The following is a 23,428-nucleotide window of genomic DNA, read 5'->3' as shown; positions in this document are numbered from 1 at the left end:
ATGCTCTGGTCCTCAAATAAATCTTCCTACATTATGTACAAAGCCAGATCTCCACGGGAAGGAGAGACAAAAGGTGACACTCTGGAAAGCAAATGTGTATCCTGTTCTCCATCTCACTGCCAGGATGTTTTGCAGGTTGCTCACACCTCCACTGGCTGTCCTGCAGAGGGACCGTGCTGTACCTACAGGCACGGCCATGCTCCTGCTCATCACAAACCCACACCTTCTCGTAGAGAACTGCATAGACAGCGGAGATTCACAAACCCAAACTTCTCCCTACAGGTCAAAAAGCTGTGCAAGCTATTTCTAGGTTTTATTTACCTCTTGCTGATAGGTCAGAGAATGCTGTTGCTGCCATTTACTCCTTCTATTCATGTGGGGAAGTCTGTGTTATAATCCTACACAGAAAGATCAGCATATCCAATGGGGATTTTTTCTTATGAAGAAAGAATGTAGAAATTACCTTAAGAAAAGTACTCTTAAACGAGCAACAAATTTGCTTAAAAGAACAATAACACTACAGGAATGAGATCCCTAAACATTAGGAACTTCTGGAAAGAGCTAAATGTCCAGTTCCAATTCAGCCACCTCACAGGCAAGAATTAAAACACAGTTTATATGAGCACATACTGTTGCTGTACAAAACTCCTGCTTCTTTCAGGGTAAGGGATGAACAACAAAGCAGTCACAAGGCTACAAGACAAGAAACAAAAGCACTGACCTATGGCCCTGAAATTCTGGGTTCTCTTCCCAGCTACCAAATTCTCCAGTATGAATGGGGCAAAGACTTGCCCATGGGACAGCTGCACAGCAACAACACCACCAGCCCTCACTGCCAGGATTCCTCACAAGAATTTACTGGCAACCTTGCAGCACTTCTGACATTTCTTTCAAGCAGAAAGCAGATCTGCCAGCCAGATCACAAACATTAAATACTGTGAAGTGGGGAGAAAAAGGAGTAAAAGACCACCCATACTTGGGAAGTTTTCAGTCTGCAGGACACAAAACACTCAAGTATACTACACACAGAAAGTAGGTCCCAGCTGTAGTGACCTTATCCACCAGAAAAGAGAACTAGATTTTTACTCAAACCCAGAAAATCCATAATGAAGTGTCAGAAGAGAGAAGTGAGCCTAACGTGCAGAAAGGCCAGGATTAAACAGAGATTTTTTAGATTTTTTTTTGTGTCCTAGAAGAAGAAAACATATCCCTGAACTTTGCAGGAATTTTGTGCTGACATAATGCACTTTATAAGCTCCTCTGTGCTAACCCCACTTTATTCCTGTGCAAAAAAAAAAAAGGCGTGTGAGAAGAAATAAACAGAACTGGTTAAAGGTTTTATAGTGAATATAAGCTTAATAGAAAGTAAGAGAATTAGCATGCTATGTGAAGAAAAGGTTAAATAAAAAAAAGTATCATGTGAAATGCTTCAGTTCATTTTAACACCAGAAAAATCATTGCCATCTTCCAATGAGGTTATGTATTCCCACTTGCCAATTCCTCTTTAATTGCAGATTCTTCTCTCCATGAGCTCTGCTCAAACTATTTTTCCCTGCTTCCTCTCCTTGCATTCTGCAGCACAGCTGAACCCTTCTCTTCTTAGAAGCATAACCTTTACTTCATTCTTGCTTCCCCTTTTCAGCCTCCCCAGAGAGCCTGACTTTCATCACATCACCCAGTCAAATTCCTGATAACTTTCCAAACAGGCAAAAAATTCATGTGAACAAACTAGAGTGAAAGACAGTGTTAGCAAACTCTACTGATACTTTCATGCAAGTACTGGAATATTTTAGCATGGAACAAAGTTTCACAGGCTGCTCATTATGCTCCTGAGCCAGCACCTGTACTTCAGCGAGCTCATTTTTGTGTAGCTGTAGAAATGTTCGTGTCAAAATGTTTCATTCCTCATCCAGGCAGGCACATGTACCACACATTAAGTCATCTTCTAAAAGCTAAGGAAGGAATCCAATGTGAGCTGCTCACGATCAAAACAAAATGCATGAAAACTATTTATAACTAGATTGGAAGTAACGCATGTGTTTGACAGAAAAACATGATTTGTTACTCAGCACTCCATGAAGAGACCAAGAGACACCATTTATTCTCAGAGTTACTGGTTAATAGCTGTTCTCTTGGTCTAAGGACCCTGTGCAGCCATACAAGTGTCTCCCCAGAGGAGCTCCTTTAGTTCCCCTGGGATGTGTCACAAATGTCAGCACCCGGTTCTTTCACATTCTACCAAACTGCAAATGTCTTGTGTGGGGAGTGAGGAAGCATGAGCGTGCATGGGGCAGGTGGCAGCCTGGAAGGCAGACAGCAGCACATGGTGCTGTAGGGCTGAGGGATGCACAACAGGTCCTTTGCTTCTGAACAGTCTGACACCAGCACACAGAGGGAATGTGTGGCACAGCAAGGTTTGGCACGGAAAGGATGATGCCTTACCTCTTTTTCCTTTCAGGGCTGCTTAATTGCAAACTTTAAATCTAGACATGGATGACACTAAAGCCTTCCAAGTCAGGGACTTGGAGTTTTAACTCCTTTACTTGTTACTGCTGGTAAAATCATCAAATGTCTCATCAGAATAGCAGCCCCAACATCATGACAATACTTCTCAGAGAAGTACTTGGTGATTTCTCCTCATGAGGCTCAAGCATTTCAGTAACTCAAGCAGATTTCTCATTCCAAAACTGTCTCCCTGTCGTTATCTTGGTGTATGAACTTGTTTGTCATTTTTTGTCCCCCAGGTCCCACTGAAGAAGGGGAGCAAGAGCAAAGCTGACCCAAGGCTGAGGTTAGCCCACCACACCAGAGCATTTCATTTTTTAATTTTTTAATTTATCTTTCACATAAAAATCCATACCACCATAATAAATAACTTTATCTATACATTAAAGAAAAAACGTGGCTGTGTGTCAAGATTTAAAACTAAAGATGACTGTAAGGGAAGAATTAGAGGGGTGGAGTACACACACACACCCCATGCAGGCTGCACAGGGCACTGCTATCCATCAGGAACAGCCCAACACTTCCACTAGGAGCTGCTCCCTCCTGCTTAGCTTATCCTTGAGTCTTACGAAAACCAACTCTTCAGATCAGTGAGATATAACCAGACTGATCAGTTCAAATATCAAAAATGTCTTAAAAGGGCCACACATGCAATCTCATCATTAAGGTTACAGTATAAGTAGGGGAAAGAGCTACTGATTAAGCCTTGAATTTGTCCTTTGCTTCCCCAGTGCATCGTAAGAAGAGGTTTACTATGGTACTGCTAATTATGCAAACATGGGACCAATATTTTGTCCAAAAAAGTCTACATGAGAATATTTAGCACAGGCTTAATGTTGCTCAAAATCAGGCTAATAACCTTCACATTAAAATTTTAACAACTGCTTTAAAGCATTTGCTAAAGAGGGTCACAATTTCTGTGTAATTAATATCGATTTCAAACAGATACTTTGCAATGAATTTAAATGATGGGAAGAAAAGATTAAAATATTTCTTGGTTTAAAGTACCATTAAGTCATTGCTAACCTAAACTGAGTCTTTATGTATTTATTTTTAATGCATTTTCTGATGTTGTGCCTCTGATACTTTGCCATAAAAGTCATAATTTAACAGACTCATAGCCTGGTTTACAACACAACATCCCACGAGCCAGAGAGAATACAGACACAGAGAAGACAACAATGACAACTGAATGAAGCAAACAAATAGCAACTACTAGAAGCACTACAGTTAGTTTTTCTAACAAGTCAATGCCCAATACTGTTATGAATAAATATGCACATTCAAAGTATTCAAACCCACTATTTTATCACCCTTGCATACCCTTTTGAAAGACTGCTGCAGGCAGGAGCCATAGAATAGGCTGGGACAAGAGATGAGAGAGGAATGGAGAAGGAGTTCCATTTTTCAACAATTAATTACAAAATATTAATTGAAATGGAAACTGGAATTTGCAACTTGGTCTCCCAGTTGGTTTAACAAAGTAACCCATTCTTTCTGATGCAATGAATATTTAATTCTCCCAACAAAATTCATGGTGATCAAATGGGGTTTGTTCAAGTGCCACAAAATATCCCTGAGCCCCGGCTGCCCACGGCCCAGGAAGTTGGGGAAAGGGAAGTACAAGTGTTCTCTGTGTTACAGGTATTTTGTGAGAGCTTGTGTTTGGGTCCTGCAAATCAGACAAATCAAGGAGTCCAAGGTGGTTTGCCCTCATCTCTCTTACAGAGAAGGTGGATGAAATCCCTTTGGTGAGATTTTCACCTCTCTCCAGAGGCAGGTGGGCCTGCTTGTCCCCCTCCCAGTGCTCTTCCTCCAAACTCCCTGTGTGCAACCTGGTCTCAAATCCAGCACACAGGATATTACAGTCCTCTATCTATTTCACTCACAAATGACAGGAAAGACATGTGATTAAAAACCAGAGAGCATATATCATTTTTTATTTCATCATGAATTGCACTGGGTACTGTATTTTCGTTCAAATTAAAATGAGTCAAACTTCAGTGTCCTTTGTTTGCTACTCATCGATCCCTGTTAAACCAAATGTTTCTCATTCTGTAATCAATACTTCTCTGCAAAAATAAACCCAGGCACTGACAAACAACTTTGCAGAACATTGCAGCATTCCTTGTAGTGGACTTTGTCAGCTTGAAAAGGCATTACCCCAAAGAATGGGGAGAAAAGAAGTGCACTGTTTATTGTGCTTATTACAATTTTTACAGGCTGCTTACAGCTGAATCATTTTACTGAAGAAAGACTTATTAAATTAGCCAGCTATTGAAAGCAGGGCTTCCCAACAGTGGCAGTTAATGTGCCTTTGTCCCTCGTTACCTTTCCCAGCTACACTGGGAATACTGACAAATATACTTAAACACACAAAACCTTCCCAGTGATGAAGTTCAGGTGTATTTAAAGCACAGTGAAGCACTGAAGTAAAAACAGCAATAACATAAACACTTGGAGGGTTCATAGAGGGAGAGGGTGGCTTTATTTCCACATCTCTTCAAAATAAGAAAGTTAATGGTGAGGTTGTGTGGCTGCTTTGCAATGAAAACAAGTTTTTTCATTTTTCATTTCATCTTTTGCCTGACACAGACTTGTACTACAGAGGCTAAGGAAGAAATTTCCTTGTTTTATATTAAGCCTCTACTTTTTTTCCCCAATTATTTTATGATGTAACCATTTTCCTTAAACTTATTCCTGCTACAGCTTTGCAACAGTAAGATATAAATAGTATAAAAAGCAGTATCCTAATTTTAGGCTGGTGTTTTCTAGCTTTTTCTTACCAGTAAGAAAAAATGATGGTTCTTTAGAACAGCATTCTGCTCCCAAAATGACAGGCTGCCCTAAAAAAAACCCAGGAAAATTTAACTGACACTAAATAATTTGTTTTAGAAGTTTCTAAAAATGCCTTGAAACCAGTTAAAATTAAATAATTTGAAGCAAATCATTTATTTTCCACTATGAAATTTTTATATACTAGCACATCTGTCTCTTTGGCTTCATCTCAGACTAGCACATGTATCCTGTGAGTTTCAGATATAAACCTCAAGCTTTGCTTGCCTCTAAGATGAATAAATAACAAGACAGGAAATACTCATTATTATTATTAGGGATATTTTGGTGATGGTAGTTTACACACTTCATATTGTTGGGTGATAACACTGCTCCAGAGCAATTCAAGGACATTAGAAACTGTTTCTTGGTGTAGTTACTCCTTCTGAACAAAATAAGATGCTAGTTTTCATTGTGCACTAGCTCAAAATTGCCACCATGTGGAAGGACAGCAACTTAATTTAGCATTATTTATACTGCATTGATATGGTTTTAATTGTATTTGTGCCACAGAATAACTGCTGTGCTGAAGCTCCTTTATCATTGCAAGCCTACAATTAATCTGAATTAGGCAGGCTATTACACCAGCAGTACTGTATATATAGTTGGAGTTGTGATAACATTTATTTTACATGGGAAAAAAATAAATTAAATAACTCATAAAACCTTTTGGCTCAGAGCTGGATAGCGAGCACCACTGTCTGCCCACCCCCTCCAGGAGCTGTGGTGAACAGCCAGTGCTCCAAAAGGGAGCTCTCACTACCCAGCAGCTCTTTAATTCTGTGAAACACCCAATGGCAGGCCACACAAAATTGGAGTCACCTTGGGAAAAGAAATTAAATGCCAAAAATTCCCCCTCATAGTCCTCCAGAAATTAATAGACTGAAGTGAACTCTGTGGACCTCTTTTAGCACCTGTCCTGGAGACACAGCTACAGACACAGAGCTCACACAGCCCCTGACAGCAGCACATGCACAGGTAGGCTTCATCCAGGTGGAACACCTGCACCCCAGCAGCCACCATTCTCTCAGCTTCTTAAAGCTCATCTCTGAGTCACATTTGCAATGTTGAATGTAGGCAAGTAATACATATTTTGAAAATCTTGTCTCCGTAATAAAACTATTGCTACTTATTCAAATTCGCAATTCATAGCCCAATCTTGAAAACTTGCTTCAGTTCTTAGCATAATTCATTTCTCCATTTTAAACATTATTTTCTTATAGTTGGAGGGGTGTAGAGAGAATACTATTAGTGAACCTGAAAGTCCCACATAATCAGGTCATGATTTTTTTTTTAAATTAGTAATCTTTAAATGATAACACTTTTAAGAATGAATTTGCAAATGTAATTGAGCTTCTAATAGCTTCTACAGACAGCAATTAAAGAAATCTCATTTCTCTAAATTAAACATAATGAAATGTTTTTCAAGTTCAAATAAAAACTTGCAAACTCTATTAAGATAGACATAATCCATATGAATACCTAGTATTCAAAAGTGTGAAGTAAAAAACTCTGTCGATACCAAAATTAAAAACAGTGGGACTGCTAAGTAATACAAGGGAAAAAAAATTCCCTGAAACATCTTAGATTACAATGGGTAATTATAATTTCAAGCCCTTTGCTACATGCTTTTTTTTGTAAGATGACTTGCTTGACATTAGGCTTTTTAAAGCTGTTTGTTTGGTTTTCTATACTGCGTGTATACAATATCTTCTTGTTAGAAACAAAGTTTTAGAACCAAGGTAACTTGTTTACAAAGAGCCTTTTTAAATTCAGTTGCCAACAAGCAAAAATCCCCTCTCTCTGTTTATGTTTCCCACTTGTTTGATTCCAGAAATTTTATAATAATGGTGTTTGAACCATAAAACAGCACACAAGAGTGTGTGTAGAGAACAACTTGCAAGAGCCAACCCACGTGGGCCAGAAAAGTGTCAGTTGTTTGATTGTCCTACAATTTTCTGTCAGATCTGCAATTCTTGAACATTTCCTGAAGGGAAGGAAGCAATGCAGAAAACAGAAGGGGAAAAGTTGTCTGACAAAACAAAAGCTCCAGCTCACAGAAACTGAACTCAGGTTTTGGAACTTGAGTTTTTCATAAGAACAAAACTGTATCTATGAATGAACGAAACTGGCACCAAAACATGAACTAGTAACACAGTTATAGCCTGCATTTACACACCTAAATACTTCACAGACTCTGAGAGTTCGGAGCTGAGTGTTCTGAGCAAGGCTCTCAGGCACTTTCTAGTAGATTTATTTGAACGAACAGGCCATGGGAGTGAACTCCCCACTCACAAAGATAAGAAATAAATGAACCCAGGTCCAAGAAGGATCCAGGTTCAAGAATATGCCTGACCTCGTGGGATATTGTCTATATTTGGTAAGCAGAAACTTCCTCTTGGATCAGAAGTCTTGCAGCAAGAGCCAGAAGATTTGAAGTTCACTCAAGTTCTTTGGACTTTTTGTGACCTACAGCAACAACTGTGCTCTGTGTAGGTGCACAAGATGAGCCTTAGGCCACATGGTTTAGGGTAATTTCCACTCTTGAACTTGCTGAGATTACTTTTAATTTTTGATGTGGCATTGGTTTCTTTTATAGCTAAGTAACAGGTATTTGCTGTCAGTTTGGATGAAATTTCAGACTAGACATAGACTTGAAGAGAAAGGAGTGAAGGGAATCCTTGAGCTCTGAAAACCAGGGTATCCCACCGCTAAGAAAGATTTACAAAAGGGTTTTTAAAAAGTCAGGCATTTTCCAGGTCCTGTCAGCATTGTTTGGAGTGTCTATATAAGATAATTCCATGAACAGTGCTCAGCTCAGACTCAGAAGATTTAAGTTCTTTTTAACCAGGTAACAATATTTCAGTAAGTGCCTATGTAAACATTACCACAGAACAGTATTTTTTGCATACTTCCAAATGGCTATGAAGGCCAGACAGAGTAGGGACAGAGGAGTGAATGGAAGACTATGAATTCATAGTCATGCTGGACTTTGATTTCTCAAACATTGATGCCTGTCCCTTTAGGGAACTTGTTGCAGTGGACAAGTGCCCAGCAGAAATAAAACACAGTCTGTGAAATGGCAGAAGAAAAGGGATGGCTAAAAAAGTCAATGAAAGGCAATATGTCATTCATGCTGCACTTTTACACCTGGTATGGATTTTAACCTATGGAATTCATGTGAAGCAATGCAGTATTACTGCTACACTCCCTGAAGTGTGCAGTGAAGGGGGGACACAGGCCCAGAGCACGAGTAACAAGGAGGGCCCAGCCACCAGGTTTCCTCTAGATCCAGCTGTGCTGGTAGACAAGGTCACTGCCCCAGACTGATCCCTCCTGATCAGCAGCTGGAGGTCACCAGCCTCTCCAGTCAGCAGAGAATTGCCTGAGGCTCAGCACAGGAACAAGGCAAGGCTTAACTGAGCCCCCAGAAGGGCTTTGAAGTAACCTGGCGGGTGGTGCAATGAAGCAGATGATGGAGCAGCAGCATAATCCCAGCCCAGGCTGGGGTGACAGTAACCCCCAGCAGGGACACAGCCACATCCTAAATGCCTCCTGCCTATCTGCAGTGCCTGTGTGCCTGCCTCCTCTGTAACTGACCAACGTGGCCTTTAGATGATATAAATGCTTTCTTTTCTAAAGGATTGAATGCTCACAGAACAAATGGGCACAGGACTGAACCAAGCATTTCCCGCTTGGATCTGTGTCAGCGAGATAGGAGCTAAGGCAGCAGGATAAACACAGGATAAGCACTAGGAAAAAACACACTTCTGAGAGGTTTATTTGGCTTTAATGGATTGGTCAGTGGAACTCTGGTGCTCCAGGAAGCTCTGGGATTTACTCACACACTATGATAGTATGTGGTTTTTTGCCCTGATTCCGGGGAGTATTAGGGCTTCTTCACTTTCTCCACTTCTCATTAATGTGTTTGAATTTCCTGCTAATAAATAGGATGTCAAGGAGTTAACTGAAATAGATCTAAGGTTAAAGAAAATCTGTGAGGCTGAGAGAAGTAGAACTTAAGCATGCCAGTCATGAGATGTGCTCAGAACAGTCTGCACTGCCATCAGATCCCCACAGATCTGGGATATATCAATATTTTCTTATATTTGCCTTTCTCAGCTGACACATTCAACACCTCTGGCATCACTACTTTGCTGCTACCTTCCCATACAGCATTTCTTTTCCTCAGGCTCTTTACAGCATTCCTCATGAACATGTCAGATCTTATTTCAGTTTTTCTGTGTCCACTTGTAGAGTCCATTTATGGTTGGTAAGTAACTGCAAAAAAAGATGCCTTATTTACTCAGCTGTTCCTTGCATGGATTCCAGAGTCCTACTGCTTTAGTTTTCTGACAAATGTGTCTCTTTTCCGTATTCACCCCCCTAGCACTGCAGGCACTGCCATAGGCAGTAGGGAAATGCTGTGGTTTTTCTGTTAGCTGGCACATCTTCTATGGTATTTTTAACAGAGCTGCCACTGCAAAACCTTTATTAGTGCTGACAACACACACTCTCAGAGGAACTGACTCAACTTTCAGGGGCCAGCCTGAGTTTGAAAGTCTGGTACCTGGCAGAACATGAAAAAATAAAATAACAATTTTTTCATGCAGTTTTTAATTCATTCGCTGGTCAAAATGGAGTAATTAAAAGACTCTGTCTCCACCTGATATAATTTTGCAGTATCACTTTTCAGTAATAGGTCCATTTGAATTTTTGTTTGTGTTCCCAGAGATGAAATTCAGCTCAACTCTAAGTGCCAGCCTTTAGAGGCTCTACTCCTTTAGAGCCCTTTCTTACTAGAACAAGTAGCCTGGATACACTTGTACAGCTGAAGGTCAGAAACAGATATAAAAACTCTTGACACTTTCTTCTCTGGTCTTCATGTCCTCATTAATCTTTATACATAGGATGTAACTGTTTTATTGGATTTAACCCTAGTTTATCCTCATCTCTTCATAGCATGTAGTCACATACATATCTCATTTAAGACATTAAAAAAATCTGGGTTTTTTCAACTTAATAGTGAGTGTTGACAATTGTAAGTTTTAGCTTGATATTCTTGAAGAGAAAAAGGTAATTATGTTTCTTTTTCTACAGAAAATACTAACTACTAGAACCTTGGAGTGCAGCTGTCCCCTCTTCTGCCACTTCTACCTTCAGCACCAGTTGAAAAAAATTCAGCAGCTATGAGACTGAGCAGAAGTTCTGCTCCTGGACAATAAAACACATAATCACATAATTAAAACTCAGGACTTTCCATGTGCATTTTCTGCCATGTAGAGCACCGAAACAGGAGTCAGGAGAGGCAGTCTGAATTTCTTAGTACTTTTTGGCCAACACACTAAGGTTTCAGATCATTTCCACACATAGCTCCCTCGTCTTTCACTGGGGCAGAACCAGTACAAGCAGGGGAGTGACCCCTCTGCCCTGAATCAGGGCAGCTCAGCAAGGCTTTAGAGGCTTCCTGAATCCCAGCCATGCCAGTCTGGGTACAGCCCACGGGGCACAACGAGTATGAAGAGTGGGTTAGCAAACTCTTTGTAATTATACAGTCTTTAAGCTCTGGCAAGAAATAAATTCTGCTGCACATTTGCAGAACAGGAAATTTGCTCTTTCCTAACGTTTCTGGGGACTGCTGCAATATATTACTAAAACAAACAACTCCTGTCACTCGCTCAAGCCCTCAAATTTGACATCAAATTCAACCCAGGAGAAATATGAACAAACTTGTCTAAATGGGGCTGAGGAACCACCCTCGCTGTAAATGACCCCACAAGCAGAGCTGGGTTCCCAGGAATCAGGTGCACAAAGCTTTGGCTCAGCTTCAGCTGCTGCAGGTTTATGGGCACCAATGCCATCGAGTACTGCTGGTCCTGCTCCTGCCCAGGCATCAAGCTGTAGTCAGTAGCTACATGGAGAGAGCAAAACTAAGAAAAGTTTCTCCTTTCTGTCTCCCTTTACACATTAAACACATTTCCAGAGCTGATATTCTTGTTTCTTGTGGTTCGCAAGAGAATTTCTGCTCACCTGCTCGTGCTCCTTCTCAAGCTCTTCCTTCTGATGTGTGTTAGATCACATGCAGTCTTCACACCTTGACTTCCACTTATCTCCTCCCACCTCTTTGTTAACAGGTTTCCCTTATCCACTGATGGAAGATACAAGCACTGGGAACCTGCCTTTAGACTATGAGAGCTGGCAACTCTCAAAGGCTAGTTTTAGCATGAAATTAATTTTCAGCTTCCCATTTAGTGCATGTATTTTCTGACAATATCTCCTGCATCACAAGTTTTCCCTTTTAAGGTGGTTAATTATGAATGACATCAGGAAGTAGTTCATAACTCAAGATTTCCAACAAGCACCTGGAAATTCTGACCTGCTCCTCTAGAGACACCCACGGAAAAAGTTTCTTAAATGGAAAACTGTGCCAGCCACTGCCACAGGGCGCTTTTTAATACTTACCACCAGGAACAGGATGTTCCCAAGAGATAATGATTTTTCTCCAACACTCAGAAAGTATTTCTAAATAAGCAACGTCACCATGGATGCCAATCACAAATGTGCATCGTAAAGATGTAATTACACAATGACAGCTGTGTGAACAGTGCACACTGGCCAAATCCCCTCTCAGTGTTCATTCCAAGCCCCTGGGCTGTGACTGTTCATGGCACACCAGCACTCCAGGGCCCAAGCATCAACCAGCACTATTGAGAAGACCCTGCCTCTTCCCCAAAGAGTTTACTACCCACACGGACAACCAGCAAAAGAGTCAGAACAAATCTAGTTTTACAAATTAGCTATTTAGATCAGAAATTAAACCTTTTCCAAGATTATAAAGGGTTCAGGTGGCAAAGGTAATTACAGGCCTTGTAGGACACCAAAGTTAAAGAACATGACCCTTAATGAATGTAGTGAAGAGGGGTTTTAGGCACCTCATTATTTACAGTCACACAGGAAGGTACTACACAGAATGCACAACTTTTCCATGCAGTTTGGAGAATGAAGGAAAGCCACTTCACAGCCAGGTAAGGCCCTGTACCAGGCCTGGCACTTTCATTAATTTCCAAACTAACTACAGAGTGCATCATGCCAAGCGGTATGGAAATAACACAATCCAAACATCAGAGTCATTCCCACAGTCTAGACAGTCTCCTCTTGCAGGACATGCAAGCAAGTCTGATCACCAGTTCCAGACTTGGAAAACTATGTCATGAGATCTTCATTATGAAAGATCCCATAGAATATCAAAAGATGCCTTATCACAATGCAATGGACACGGAGCCAAAACAAACAGAAAGTATGTAAAAGCAAATTCCTGACAAAGCAAAAACTGAATTAATGTTTATGAGACTGGAGTTGGGAGGGAAAGGACAGGAAGAGCCACAGTTGCTCAAGTTATACGGATCTGTAAAAAGTTAAATATGTTTAGTACAGAAAGACATTATTTCCTTACTATGTTTTAATATTTCTTTTAAATCTTGGAGAGAAGTTGCAGAGAGATGTGATTATGCTCTGCCAAGAGAAAAACAACAAAAAAGCTCATGGGACTTAATGGCACAAAATATTGTCCAAAATAGAAAGTCCAAATTCTTGCTCAGATGAGCTGTAAATAGTTTTCCTGTCTACCAGCAAAGTGTTTGGTGGTCAGAAATGGGCCAACAGTTTTTCCCTGTTGAAATTTCCCTGTTGAATTTCTGCTGTCTCTCTTTAATTCACCCCCAACAGACTATTTTCAATATACCTTTGTTGTGTCCCTGCCCAGAGGGAGCTGGACAACCAGCAGAACCTTACCCTGCTCTCTTGGTGCTGTGGAGCAGTTATGGATCAGGGCCCCATGGGCTGGATGCTGAATAAAGACTTGTTGCAGCAAGGAGTTTTCACTCTCAAATGCGATTTAAAGCACTGCATGAGCTGACTCGTTCCAAGGGTCAGCACTGACTTCACAGAACAAGCTTCAAGAACACTGCATGAATTTAAATAAATGGGAAATTGAGAGATGCAGTACAACTGAGCAATACCCTTGGTATATAAATTTTGTCCTTCCTTATACAGGAACTTTCTCTCCCTCCTGGTAACCTTTTCTGCCCCAAGTGGGGGGGGGAAAAAAATCAAAATTTTTAAGTAGAAAAAAAAATTTCAAAAAAGTTTTAAGAAGATAAATTAAGGGATTTTATTCTGTTCTCCAAACTAACAATGGAAACAGACCTTTTACAGAAGCAGTTGCTGGGAAGTAGTATAAATTCTACAGTAACAGTTTAACTACAGGCCACCAAAAAATAAACCAAACAAACCAAGCCCAACAAAAATCTATTGACTTCTTTTACTTCTTATAATACACTAATTTCCCCAGCTACTTCAAGAAAAAAGTTGCGACACCAAGTATACCACACCAGTTTCACCACCATTAATCTGTATAAATTTACCTTCCTAGTTTGCATAAAATTCAAACTCTTGGCCCAGTGCACACATTCACCTTTTCTCTTCCTCATCCTTAGATGTTGTGATTAATTCAGTCCTACCTGAGACCCCTCTTTTGCATGAGCTAAAACCAGACCATAAATGTTCTGCCATTTCAGCCTGCAGATTGGTGGCCTTATTCAGGTCACCCTTGCAAAAATATTAATCCAGTGAGTGTGTGACTTACTCGAGTCAACTCCTGCCATTGCCTGAAGGAGCTCAGGATTGCAGAGCTTAACCTTTGATATGAAAATGTCTGCAATTCACTGTTATTAGTGCATGGGCGCATCACTCCCATTAGGCAGTGAGGTATTGCCTGGAGCAGGATCCATCTGCTTCCAGTCATAAAGCAGGATTTGCTTCACGCTGGAGCCAACTGCCACTTCGATATTCCATACACCCATAGATGCTATGACACTGCCTGTGCCCTTTCTGCACTTGCACATCTCCTGCCTTTGTTACCTATAAATGGCAATTTCTACTGGAGGGCAGTTTAGGTGATATGACATGCTTTCTACCGATTGCCTCTGTTTTACTTTCAGATCTTATATAAATACATTTTGATGCTGGGTTTTTTTGTTGCTGTTTGGTTTTGGGGTTTTTTTCAGTGTTCAGTGAGTTTTACATAATTCTGTTTGACTTTTTTTTACGTTGACTAAATACCTGCTGAAGAGAGAGAGACACCACTTCGGTGCGGGGAAAAAAACTTATTGCTGCTCCTCTGGATACAGTGCTGGCTTTTCCGAGCCGGTGCCTACGGAAAAAGCCACCGAAGCGGCGGGTGGAGGGAGCACCGCTGCCTTTGGAATGGCGAGCTCCAAGCGCCCCTCCGCAGCCCCGGGAGTTCCAGGGGCGCTTTCCCGTGGCTGCAGCGCCCTCTCCTGGCGCGCGGGCGGAGCGGGGAGCGCCCGGCCCCGACCCGGCCGCGCTGCGAGGAAATCCACGGGAATCACCGCCAGCGTGGAGTCCGGCGGATAAAGAGCTCTCCGAAACTCATCAGCCACGCCAGGGCAACCCATGCTTTGAAGGGCGGCCGGCTCTGAGCAGAGGCAATCAGGCTCCCGCTGGAAGGTGACTGCTGAAGGTGTCAGCAGCTTAAATCATAGAGAATACTTACATTCATAAAAGCTTTAAAATACAGAACTGCAAAATATACACGCATTTGCAAATTTGAAGCAAACAACAAATAGTACCCAGGACATAAGGTCTTATTTTAAAACTACTGAAGATAAAACTGCAAAGTTGTGATTGAGGACATTTGGCCTAATGAAGTATGAAAAACTAATGAGGTCCAGGAGCATTAAACCAGGCTTGTAAAGAATTTCAATAATCATTACTGATGCTAAAACTACTACTAATGTCACTGAGTTTCCATGAGGACTATATGGTGAAGTTTCTTAGAAAAAGGAGCCAGACAGCAGGGCTATCTGTGTATAAATACAAAGCTTCACAGAGAGGGCAGCACAAGGGTCAGATTGCTTCTTTCTGGCTTAGGATATTTAATATTCAAGGAGACATTTCAAAACAGCTACTTTGCCTCTCTCTCTCTGCTACTTTCTAATTAAAGCACAGATAGAAGCTTTCATAGAACATAAGGACCCAGAAGGTGGGAAAGACAATTTAGCCTTTCATATCTCATCTTTAACACTTCATTTATTACTAAATATCCTCTATTTTTAAATGACCCGGGTGCTCCTGCAACAGCAGCCTTCCCCACGGCCAGAGGGGCTCGCAGGGATTCATCACGCTGGTGACAGCGAGCGCCTCTGCGCTCGTGGCAGGACATTGTGCTGCCATCTGTAATACCCTGGCTGGAGAGCAACCTCAGCATTCCCCCTCCTCCCTAAAAAGCTGGTACATAGTGCAGATGTTGGGAGCTGGGGGTCTGAGCACACTGACCCTGCTGCTGCTCAGAGGGCTCCCTGCTAGCTGATTAATGGGGCAGCATTAATGTCAGCTGCGGTGCTGGCCACAGGGCCGGGATGGTGGCCTGAGTCTCAGTGCCCTGCGAGAGCTGAGCACCAGCAGAGGTAAATGCAGCTCCCAGGAGAGGCACTATTTCCTATAATCACTGGCTGCCTCTAGAACTGTGCATTTTCAGCTTCCTACAAGGAAAAAAGAAATAAACAAGATTTGGCTTTCTATCTTCCTTTCACTCAGCTCAACAAAGCACCATCAAGCTGGGGTATGATCTCTTTCTCCTCACCAAAAACTAGCACCCACGCTAAAAGCCTGAACTTGAGCAAAAGAGCAAGCGACAGAAATTACATACAACCCCCCTGGGAGTTTGGAAAATCTGATAATACAGTCAAACTTTCAACTGACTTCAATGCAATTTCAGTCAAGACCTTTTCTGCACTTCAACACATCCATCTCCATGTGAACACTCCGGTTTGGCAGAGCTTGATGAAAAGAGGCAGATCTTTTCAAAGCTGATTACAACTTCTGTTTCAATCTGGAAACAAGAGTGGTTTGGACTTCCCGTGGTTTTTGAAGAGGCTGTTACATATACCTAAACCCATTACATTTAAGAAAGTTGTAACAAGCAGAAGTGACTCAGTTCCTTATAATAATGGGACATCTTACTGACACTGCGAGGTTTTTTTATGCCTTTTCCTTTTTATTTCTTCCACTCTTTATTTAAAAACTTGCAGTCTCCACTGTTTTACTGCAAAAACTGTTTGTAAAGCAAGAATTGTGCTGATCACATCAAAACTCAATAATATAACTTGTTTTTCCATTATTAGCACCATCTGAGCCTGTTGAAAGCCTTAACCAGGGCTTTAATTTTTCCACAGAGAGCTTTAAATTAATTAGTGGTTTACATGCTAACAAAGAATCTGATACATTCATAAATCAATCTAATGCAGAAGGATTACCAGAGGGTGGAAATCTATTCAGTGGGGACCTCACATTCACTTAACATGGTGTGTTTTCAACAAAAGGGTGCAGGTGTGGAATAGACGGGTACCAGGAAGAGCCCATGATAATCACTTTGCATCACTTAAAGGACACATGGTAAATCAGAGCCTAGGGCCCACCCCAAGTGAAAACCATGTAGTTATAAAAGGCAGTATCATCCCACTTTAACCTTCACAGTTAAATTGCCAGAGTGGTACAATTTCTTTTATGTAGGTTACAGGCCAGTGAATTAATGGAAAACAGAGTCAAATTAAAGGACCTGGATGGGAAGAACAAACTAACAAAACTGTATAAGACAGATACAAATTGAGATATAAAAAAAAAGTAACCATTTTTTTCTGGGTAACTATTAATGAATCCAAGTTATCAAAACACGATATCATTATGTATACTCTTGGTTCATTTTAGGCTTTTAAACTAGTTTCTGCTAAAATAACACATGCTGCCGCAAAAACTCTGCCATGTTAAGTGTGGCAGCATTTTTTTTATATTTTTCCTAACCCAGCACTGTTCACTGTTAAGAAAATTTCACAAAAATGAATGCTTTTCCTGGTCATGTTTTGTGTCCAAAGGTGCAAAGTCATGCACTTCAAAGATAAAAAAAATACTTTGATGACTAATGTGGTTTTCAGTCTTCAACATGTTTTGAAATAAACTTGTGATTTGCTTTGAAAGCTGCTTATTTTAATAATGGGATCTCTGTCACTACAGACACCTGCACAGTCCCCACCAGATGCAGTGAGAAGTGTAAACAGATGAACTGATGATCTCCTTTTCCTTTACAAAGAGTCATCCTTGATGAGTCAGAAGAGACATGACTAAGAAAATTGTAAACATGAACACTATGAAATTACAGACCATGAGTGACAGAAGAGCCAGACAGCAATCCTGGCTCAGTGCTGCTGAAACTTTCAAGGGATGGATTGGTAGTAAGAAATCCTGCATTTTAATAATGAACAATCAATATTTACTGATGGTGGTTCATAAAATGAAGAAACCTGAGCAATTGTCAGGTATTCAGCCTGAATTATTCAGTTCACCATTCAAGTAAGTCATAAATACATACTGCATCCAATATATGAGGTATCAGATTTTCCATACAATCATATGGAAAAAACATATTACAAGATTACTTGTATATTTTTGGTGATAAACATTTATCTTGAAATGAAGTGTCTTCATTTCATCTTCTGTAGTACCTTCCAGTAACAAATCAGTCAGGAAAACTGTAGCTCTGGGACATATCAAAAGCCCAATTCTTTTGGGGAGTGTTGTGGGTCCCACACACTGGCACCACACAGCACACACTGCCTGAGCTTCAGCCTCAGAAAAACCTCTCCTCATAAACATGCATTTCATCATCACTCACCAGATGTTATTTATACAGATGCACAGACCCATTTCTTGAGCAAAGGCACCATGGTGTAAGTAGCTTCTACAGCACATGCTTTGTGTTTGTTGGTCATTGGTTTTATGCACGTGTCCACCTTGCAGCGGTTCCTGGGGTGCTGGGTGAACCCAAGTGGGAAGGACAGGGAAAATCAACTGCACTACATCCTTCCAGCACATACAGGGACAGGGCACACAGTCCCTGCTCTCTGACTCTGCTCACCCTAAAAGTGAGTGTGGCTTACATAAAGCAGTCGCCTCTTACCCTCATGACCAATCTGTGACAGCAAAACCCAAACAATTTTTTTTTAAATAAGCAGGAAATGCTAGCAGGTATTACATGAGGTACCATCCTGCCAAAGGCTTGTGTGATGCCTTACACAGTTCCCGGGATGCAGGGCAGCCTGTGCTCCCTGCCCTGTTTCACACTGCAAGAAATGCTCTCCACGAGACCGAGCAAGGCACTGGAGGTGGCACTGAAGGTGCCATGTGCTGTCACCTGTGCCCTTCCAAAGTGAAGGAGCTGGTCCCGTGAAAACCTTCGTGCCAATCTAACCAGCACAACAAACAGAAAATGGGAGCGAGTAAAGGCGATTAGCTAATTAGTGACTAAATAAAGCTGTGGCCTGTCACTGGCAGGGAGGCTGCGGGGGTGCCATTCCTTTGATCCTGAGTCGCAGCCGGTGACAGCACGGCCGAGCCCTCGGGCGCCCTGTGGCTGGCTGGTGGCCCTGCCCAGCCTGCTCGCCGCCGGCGCTGGCCCCGGGGGATGGCCATCACACCAAAAAGAGCAGCACATGGGCTGGGCACCCGGCGGGCAGGCTGCTGGCAGCCAGCGCTGCTCCGGAGGGAGCCCCGCCGCTTGCCAAAGGCTTGCTGGCTCAGAATCCCTCGCCGAAATTTCGCTGTGAATGTTTGTAAAGTGTTTGCTCCAAGCCCAGCGTGTGCAGCCGGCTCCTCGCCGCACGCCCTGGGAACGCAGCTACACGACTTTCTTCATCCCTGGCCTCCCCTGGGTTCAAGTACTCCAGCCCCTAGACCCCTGCTGCTCTCACACTGCTCACAGCCCCGCAAGTTCATTAATGTTAATTAATGACTGCTGTGTTTCATATTAAAATCACCAGCTCTAAGACACAAAGAACTTTCCATACATCAACTGCTTCAAAGCAATCGTCTCTACAGGCGCGCTAGCTCTCGGCTCTAGTTGCCGGATAATTGTGGGTATTACCCCTCAGGGAAGAGGGGAAAAACTACCCAGTATTTACCTTGGGGGAAGACTGCACCCCCGGAGAGCTCCCTGTCAGCTCCTAATGGGTTACAACACTTGGCCTCTCAACAAATTATACAAAATTACAACCTGGTTAGCAGGGAGAAGTGATCTATCCCACAGCCCCATAGATGTAAAAAGTGTCTGACAGTCAAGAGAGGAGACCACAAGGTGGGTGCGCATACCAAAAGCCTTACCAGCTCCAGAAGGTTAATCAGTATTGCTCATTTCATATAGCCTTGGATTATCCCACTAAGGATATTTTACACTCAATATATTATATTACTGCTATGCCTCCAAGGGAATTAGTTAAAAAAAAAATTGAAGGAAATATTTCAAGTAGAGTAAACAGCTCTTCCCAGATTTTGACATTTATTTACACTGAAAACTAAAATGCAATTGCAAATCCAATGCCTGATCTTTGCCATTCTTCCTCAGGCACAATTTCTCCTGGAGGCAGCAGGAGCTTTATCTCAGTCACAGACTTTTGGATTGCAACTTTACCTGATACAAGTTTGTTCCTCAGTCCCTCCAGGACTTCTGTGCCCATTCACACACATTACCCACGGGCCAGGCTTCCCAACTGCTTAAACCCTATCGGAAAGTCTCCTTGTGGCCAACCCAGCCACGCTGCAGACCCCAAGGGCAGGAACATTGGGGTGGTGTTGGGATGGGAGAGGGCAGTGGCTCCCACAGCTGAGCTGGGCACATCTGGGGCTGTGGTGAGAACAGTAGATTCAGAGCTGGTTTCTCTCACCTGTCACTTAGGTCCCTCCAAATCTCACATCATTGTATTAATCACTAAGGATTTATAAATGGCCCTCATTGGAGGCTAGTGGCATTTTAAGGACCCTGCATCACACAGTTCACAGAGCACCCCATCCCCAGAGACCTTCAACAGCTGCTAAGTTAAACAAATTTGGGACCAAAGTCTTTCACGGCCAACTGTGCAACTCACTCAGATCAGCGGTACTTCCACGTATGTTCAAGGGGACAGTTTGGGTTTGAAGGTTTTTGAACAGGTCTGCTTTATCCCATGGAAGCTTAAGACATTTTATCTGAAGATAGGGACAAACAAACTCTTTAACAGATGGGAGCAGTTCCTCAGATATTAAGTAATTAAGCACACTCAGCACATGTTAGCTCCTAAAGAAAATTGTTTTGAAGAGATAAGGCACTCTATAAATTGAGGTTTGCGGTTAACCAAAAATCTGCCATTTCATCTTTTGCTTACAAGGCTAATCTCATGAATTGGTACATGAAAAATGAAGATACAAGGAGCACTACATGATTTACAAAATTATCAGATTGAGGGGTTTTTTTAAGCTTCCATGCTTGTGTTCTTCCATTTTTCTGTGGTTGGCTAAGATTTAATAGGCAAGTAAATCTACTGCTTTTTCATCAGAAATTGCCTTTCTGTGCTTGCCTTGCTTCCAATTCCAGTAAGGACCATCAGCAGAAAAATGAAGCAGCTTTTCTCTATCATGGCTTTTCCAAGCAAGCGAAGCCTTGAGTTTCTTCACATTTATGAATACGTCATTGGCAACCCTTTGTTGTGTCCAAGACAGCCTTGATGCTCTGGTGACCACCTCCAGCCAGACCAAATGTGCCTGAAGCAGCAAGACAAGAATTGCAAAGCAGCGAGTAGGCACAGCTTACCATGGCTCCTTCGCTCTTACTCTGGGCAACTTCCCGCTGCAGCCGAGCCACAGACAGCTTCTCCCTACGGAAAGAAAAGCCTGTGAATAGCAGTTCATTTTCCAGTGCCTTCCATCAGGGCAGCATTCCTGCACATCGCTGGGGTAACCCCCAGCAGGCCCCGCTCTCCTCCCCGTGTTCTCCTGCAGTATTTAGTGGCTGCATTATTGTTTCATTTCGTGGCAGTTTGACAGAGCTGTCAATAAATCAGCTGAATCCAAACATCATTTGCTTCATTCAAACAACAAAGTAGCTCATCATGCCAGTGATATAGAAACAGACTGTGCAAATCATATTGTGTTATTTATTTTCCTATAGCCCTGCCCATCCGCTTTATTCTGCACCATATTAACCCATGCCAGAAGGCTGCTGCATCATCAATAAATATATGCATAAAATTGAAATTAAAACCATCTATTCTATATCTAAACATACTGTGATGCATTTTGCAACTACTGAATTATTAGATTTTTTTTTAATTAGCCTTTTTTCATATAAGATCCTTACACAAATGTTTGGCTCGACTCAACTAATAATTACTTTGTTTAATTAAGGATTTGGCAACCACAACACATTTTTAAGTACACTGAAAAGTTGTAAGAAAGGAATGAAAAGTAGTGATTAGCATACATAGAAAAGGAAAGATAATTTCCCATTGTATGGGCGGGGGCAACTCCATCCCCCAAAGACCCACAAAGCTGCCAAGCCGGGGCAGAAGTAGGGCCCAGGCTCTGTAAATGGTCCTATCATTGACTGGGGCACTCTCATCCAGCATGGAAAATAACTGCTCTATGGTATTTTATTCCCAAATGTGCAGAAAAAAAAAGTAGCCTTTAAACCATTTCTCAGGAACCGTTCCTGATGAGGAAAATCTGAGCATGCCTGCCTAATTCCTGTGGAATGACAGCACTCCTGTCACTCAGCCACAGCTCAGTGTATGCTTGGGTCACTGCACCAGTCCCCTCTCTCCATTTCGGCAGAAGATGTGGTATTTAAGCTGAGTCTCCCTGCTGGTCACCTACCGCCACATGCTTGCTCAGCATTCCCCACACAGCCAACAATCATGGTTATCAGATTAGCACCAAGCATTGCCAAAATCCTGATCTGTAAACAGGGATGATGCTGAAACCATGGAATATCAGCAAAAGTTGACGATGATACAGCCACAGCCCTGTAGAAGTTGGGTTTGTGTTCTCCAGCATGGTATCAAGATCTTTGGCACATGTGAAAAATTATAGAAAACTGAGAAGTGGCATTGAGAGTCCAGCATTGAGAGCCTTAACACAGGTGTCCTAAACACAGCTTCTAAAAGACACGTACCACTTCCCCCCTTCCTTGCTCAGATACTATCACAGGCAAATTACAAAACTGGTTAATCCTATTTTAAGGATTTAGTTCATCTGCTGGAAATAGCCCCTCGCATTTTTGCACTGCTTCAGTGCCCTAATATGTTCTAGTGGAAAAAGCAAGTATTCCCTTTGAGGAGGTTTTGACCTTTTAATTGCAAAACAAATGCCTAAAGATATTTTATGAGAAAATATGTGGGGGGTGGGGGGAGAATAAACAAACAACCCCCCCACAAACCACTCCTCCATACATTTCCTGCCAGTGGTCTGGAGAGGTTTATTTAGCTATGCCTCCTACATCAGGAATACTCCTACTTCCCTCTCTCCATGTTAACTCCAACATGGAATCAGTTCCACATTTCTGGAATTTTATCAGAATAAATTCCCCTCAAGGTCCATTCACAAAGAGGGCTTCTCCAACGATGCCAGGTCTTCCTTGTCTGGGTGAGGATCCCTGATGAGATTCAGAAAGGTTTTCTCAGCAATTTTCCCAGTGAAGGACAGCAAAGACAGGCATTCTCAAACTGTGTTTATAACATTGCTGCTGTTAGGAACAGAACCACTTCTCAATAGCAGAAAATGAAAAAGAAACCAGCCTATCATGTAGAAGAGGGAAAAAAAAGTGCCATAGTGGGTACAGATGAGCCATCTGTTCCAACAATGTCTACAAAGAGTCAGCTTCGAGGCAAGCAAACTCTATGCTCCCGCTTCCTCCCTCCCACCAGCATCCCCCAGGTGAAGGAGCTGTGCACTCCCAGCCAGCCCATGCAGATGGCTACCTTCCTCTGGGCAGGACGTGTGGCAGAAGCTCAGTGTGCCTGTGGACCACAGTTAACCCCAAGACTGTTCCAGGGAGCTCTGTTAGTGATGCACGTGGCCCATTGCCCACAGCGAGCCGTTTCCCACCACCGCTACACAAACGCGCACCCGTGTGATTGACAATGAATGTGGCCAGACTCCCTTTACAAGCCAACAGCATTTAAAACTAATTCACAGTGTTGGAAGTTTT

The 23,428-nt window shown here is 42.2% G+C and overlaps 1 protein-coding gene across 10 annotated transcripts in view; it reads right to left on the bottom strand.

Annotated features, from left to right (window-relative positions):
• NCKAP5 (NCK associated protein 5) overlaps positions 1-23,428 on the bottom strand; it is a 379,062-nt gene that overhangs the window by 175,121 nt on the left and 180,513 nt on the right. For all 10 annotated transcript variants that reach the window (XM_019290553.3, XM_019290551.3, XM_019290552.3 and 7 more), the window contains one exon: positions 21,035-21,098. In XM_019290553.3, the coding sequence (XP_019146098.2) occupies positions 21,035-21,098 (64 nt within the window). The remainder of the gene's footprint in view (positions 1-21,034; positions 21,099-23,428) is intronic.

Source organism: Corvus cornix, chromosome 7 (genome assembly GCF_000738735.6).
Source record: "Corvus cornix cornix isolate S_Up_H32 chromosome 7, ASM73873v5, whole genome shotgun sequence".
NCBI lineage: Eukaryota > Metazoa > Chordata > Aves > Passeriformes > Corvidae > Corvus > Corvus cornix.
Note: the sequence above shows the minus strand (reverse complement) of the source record. Positions and strands in the feature narration are given on the sequence as shown.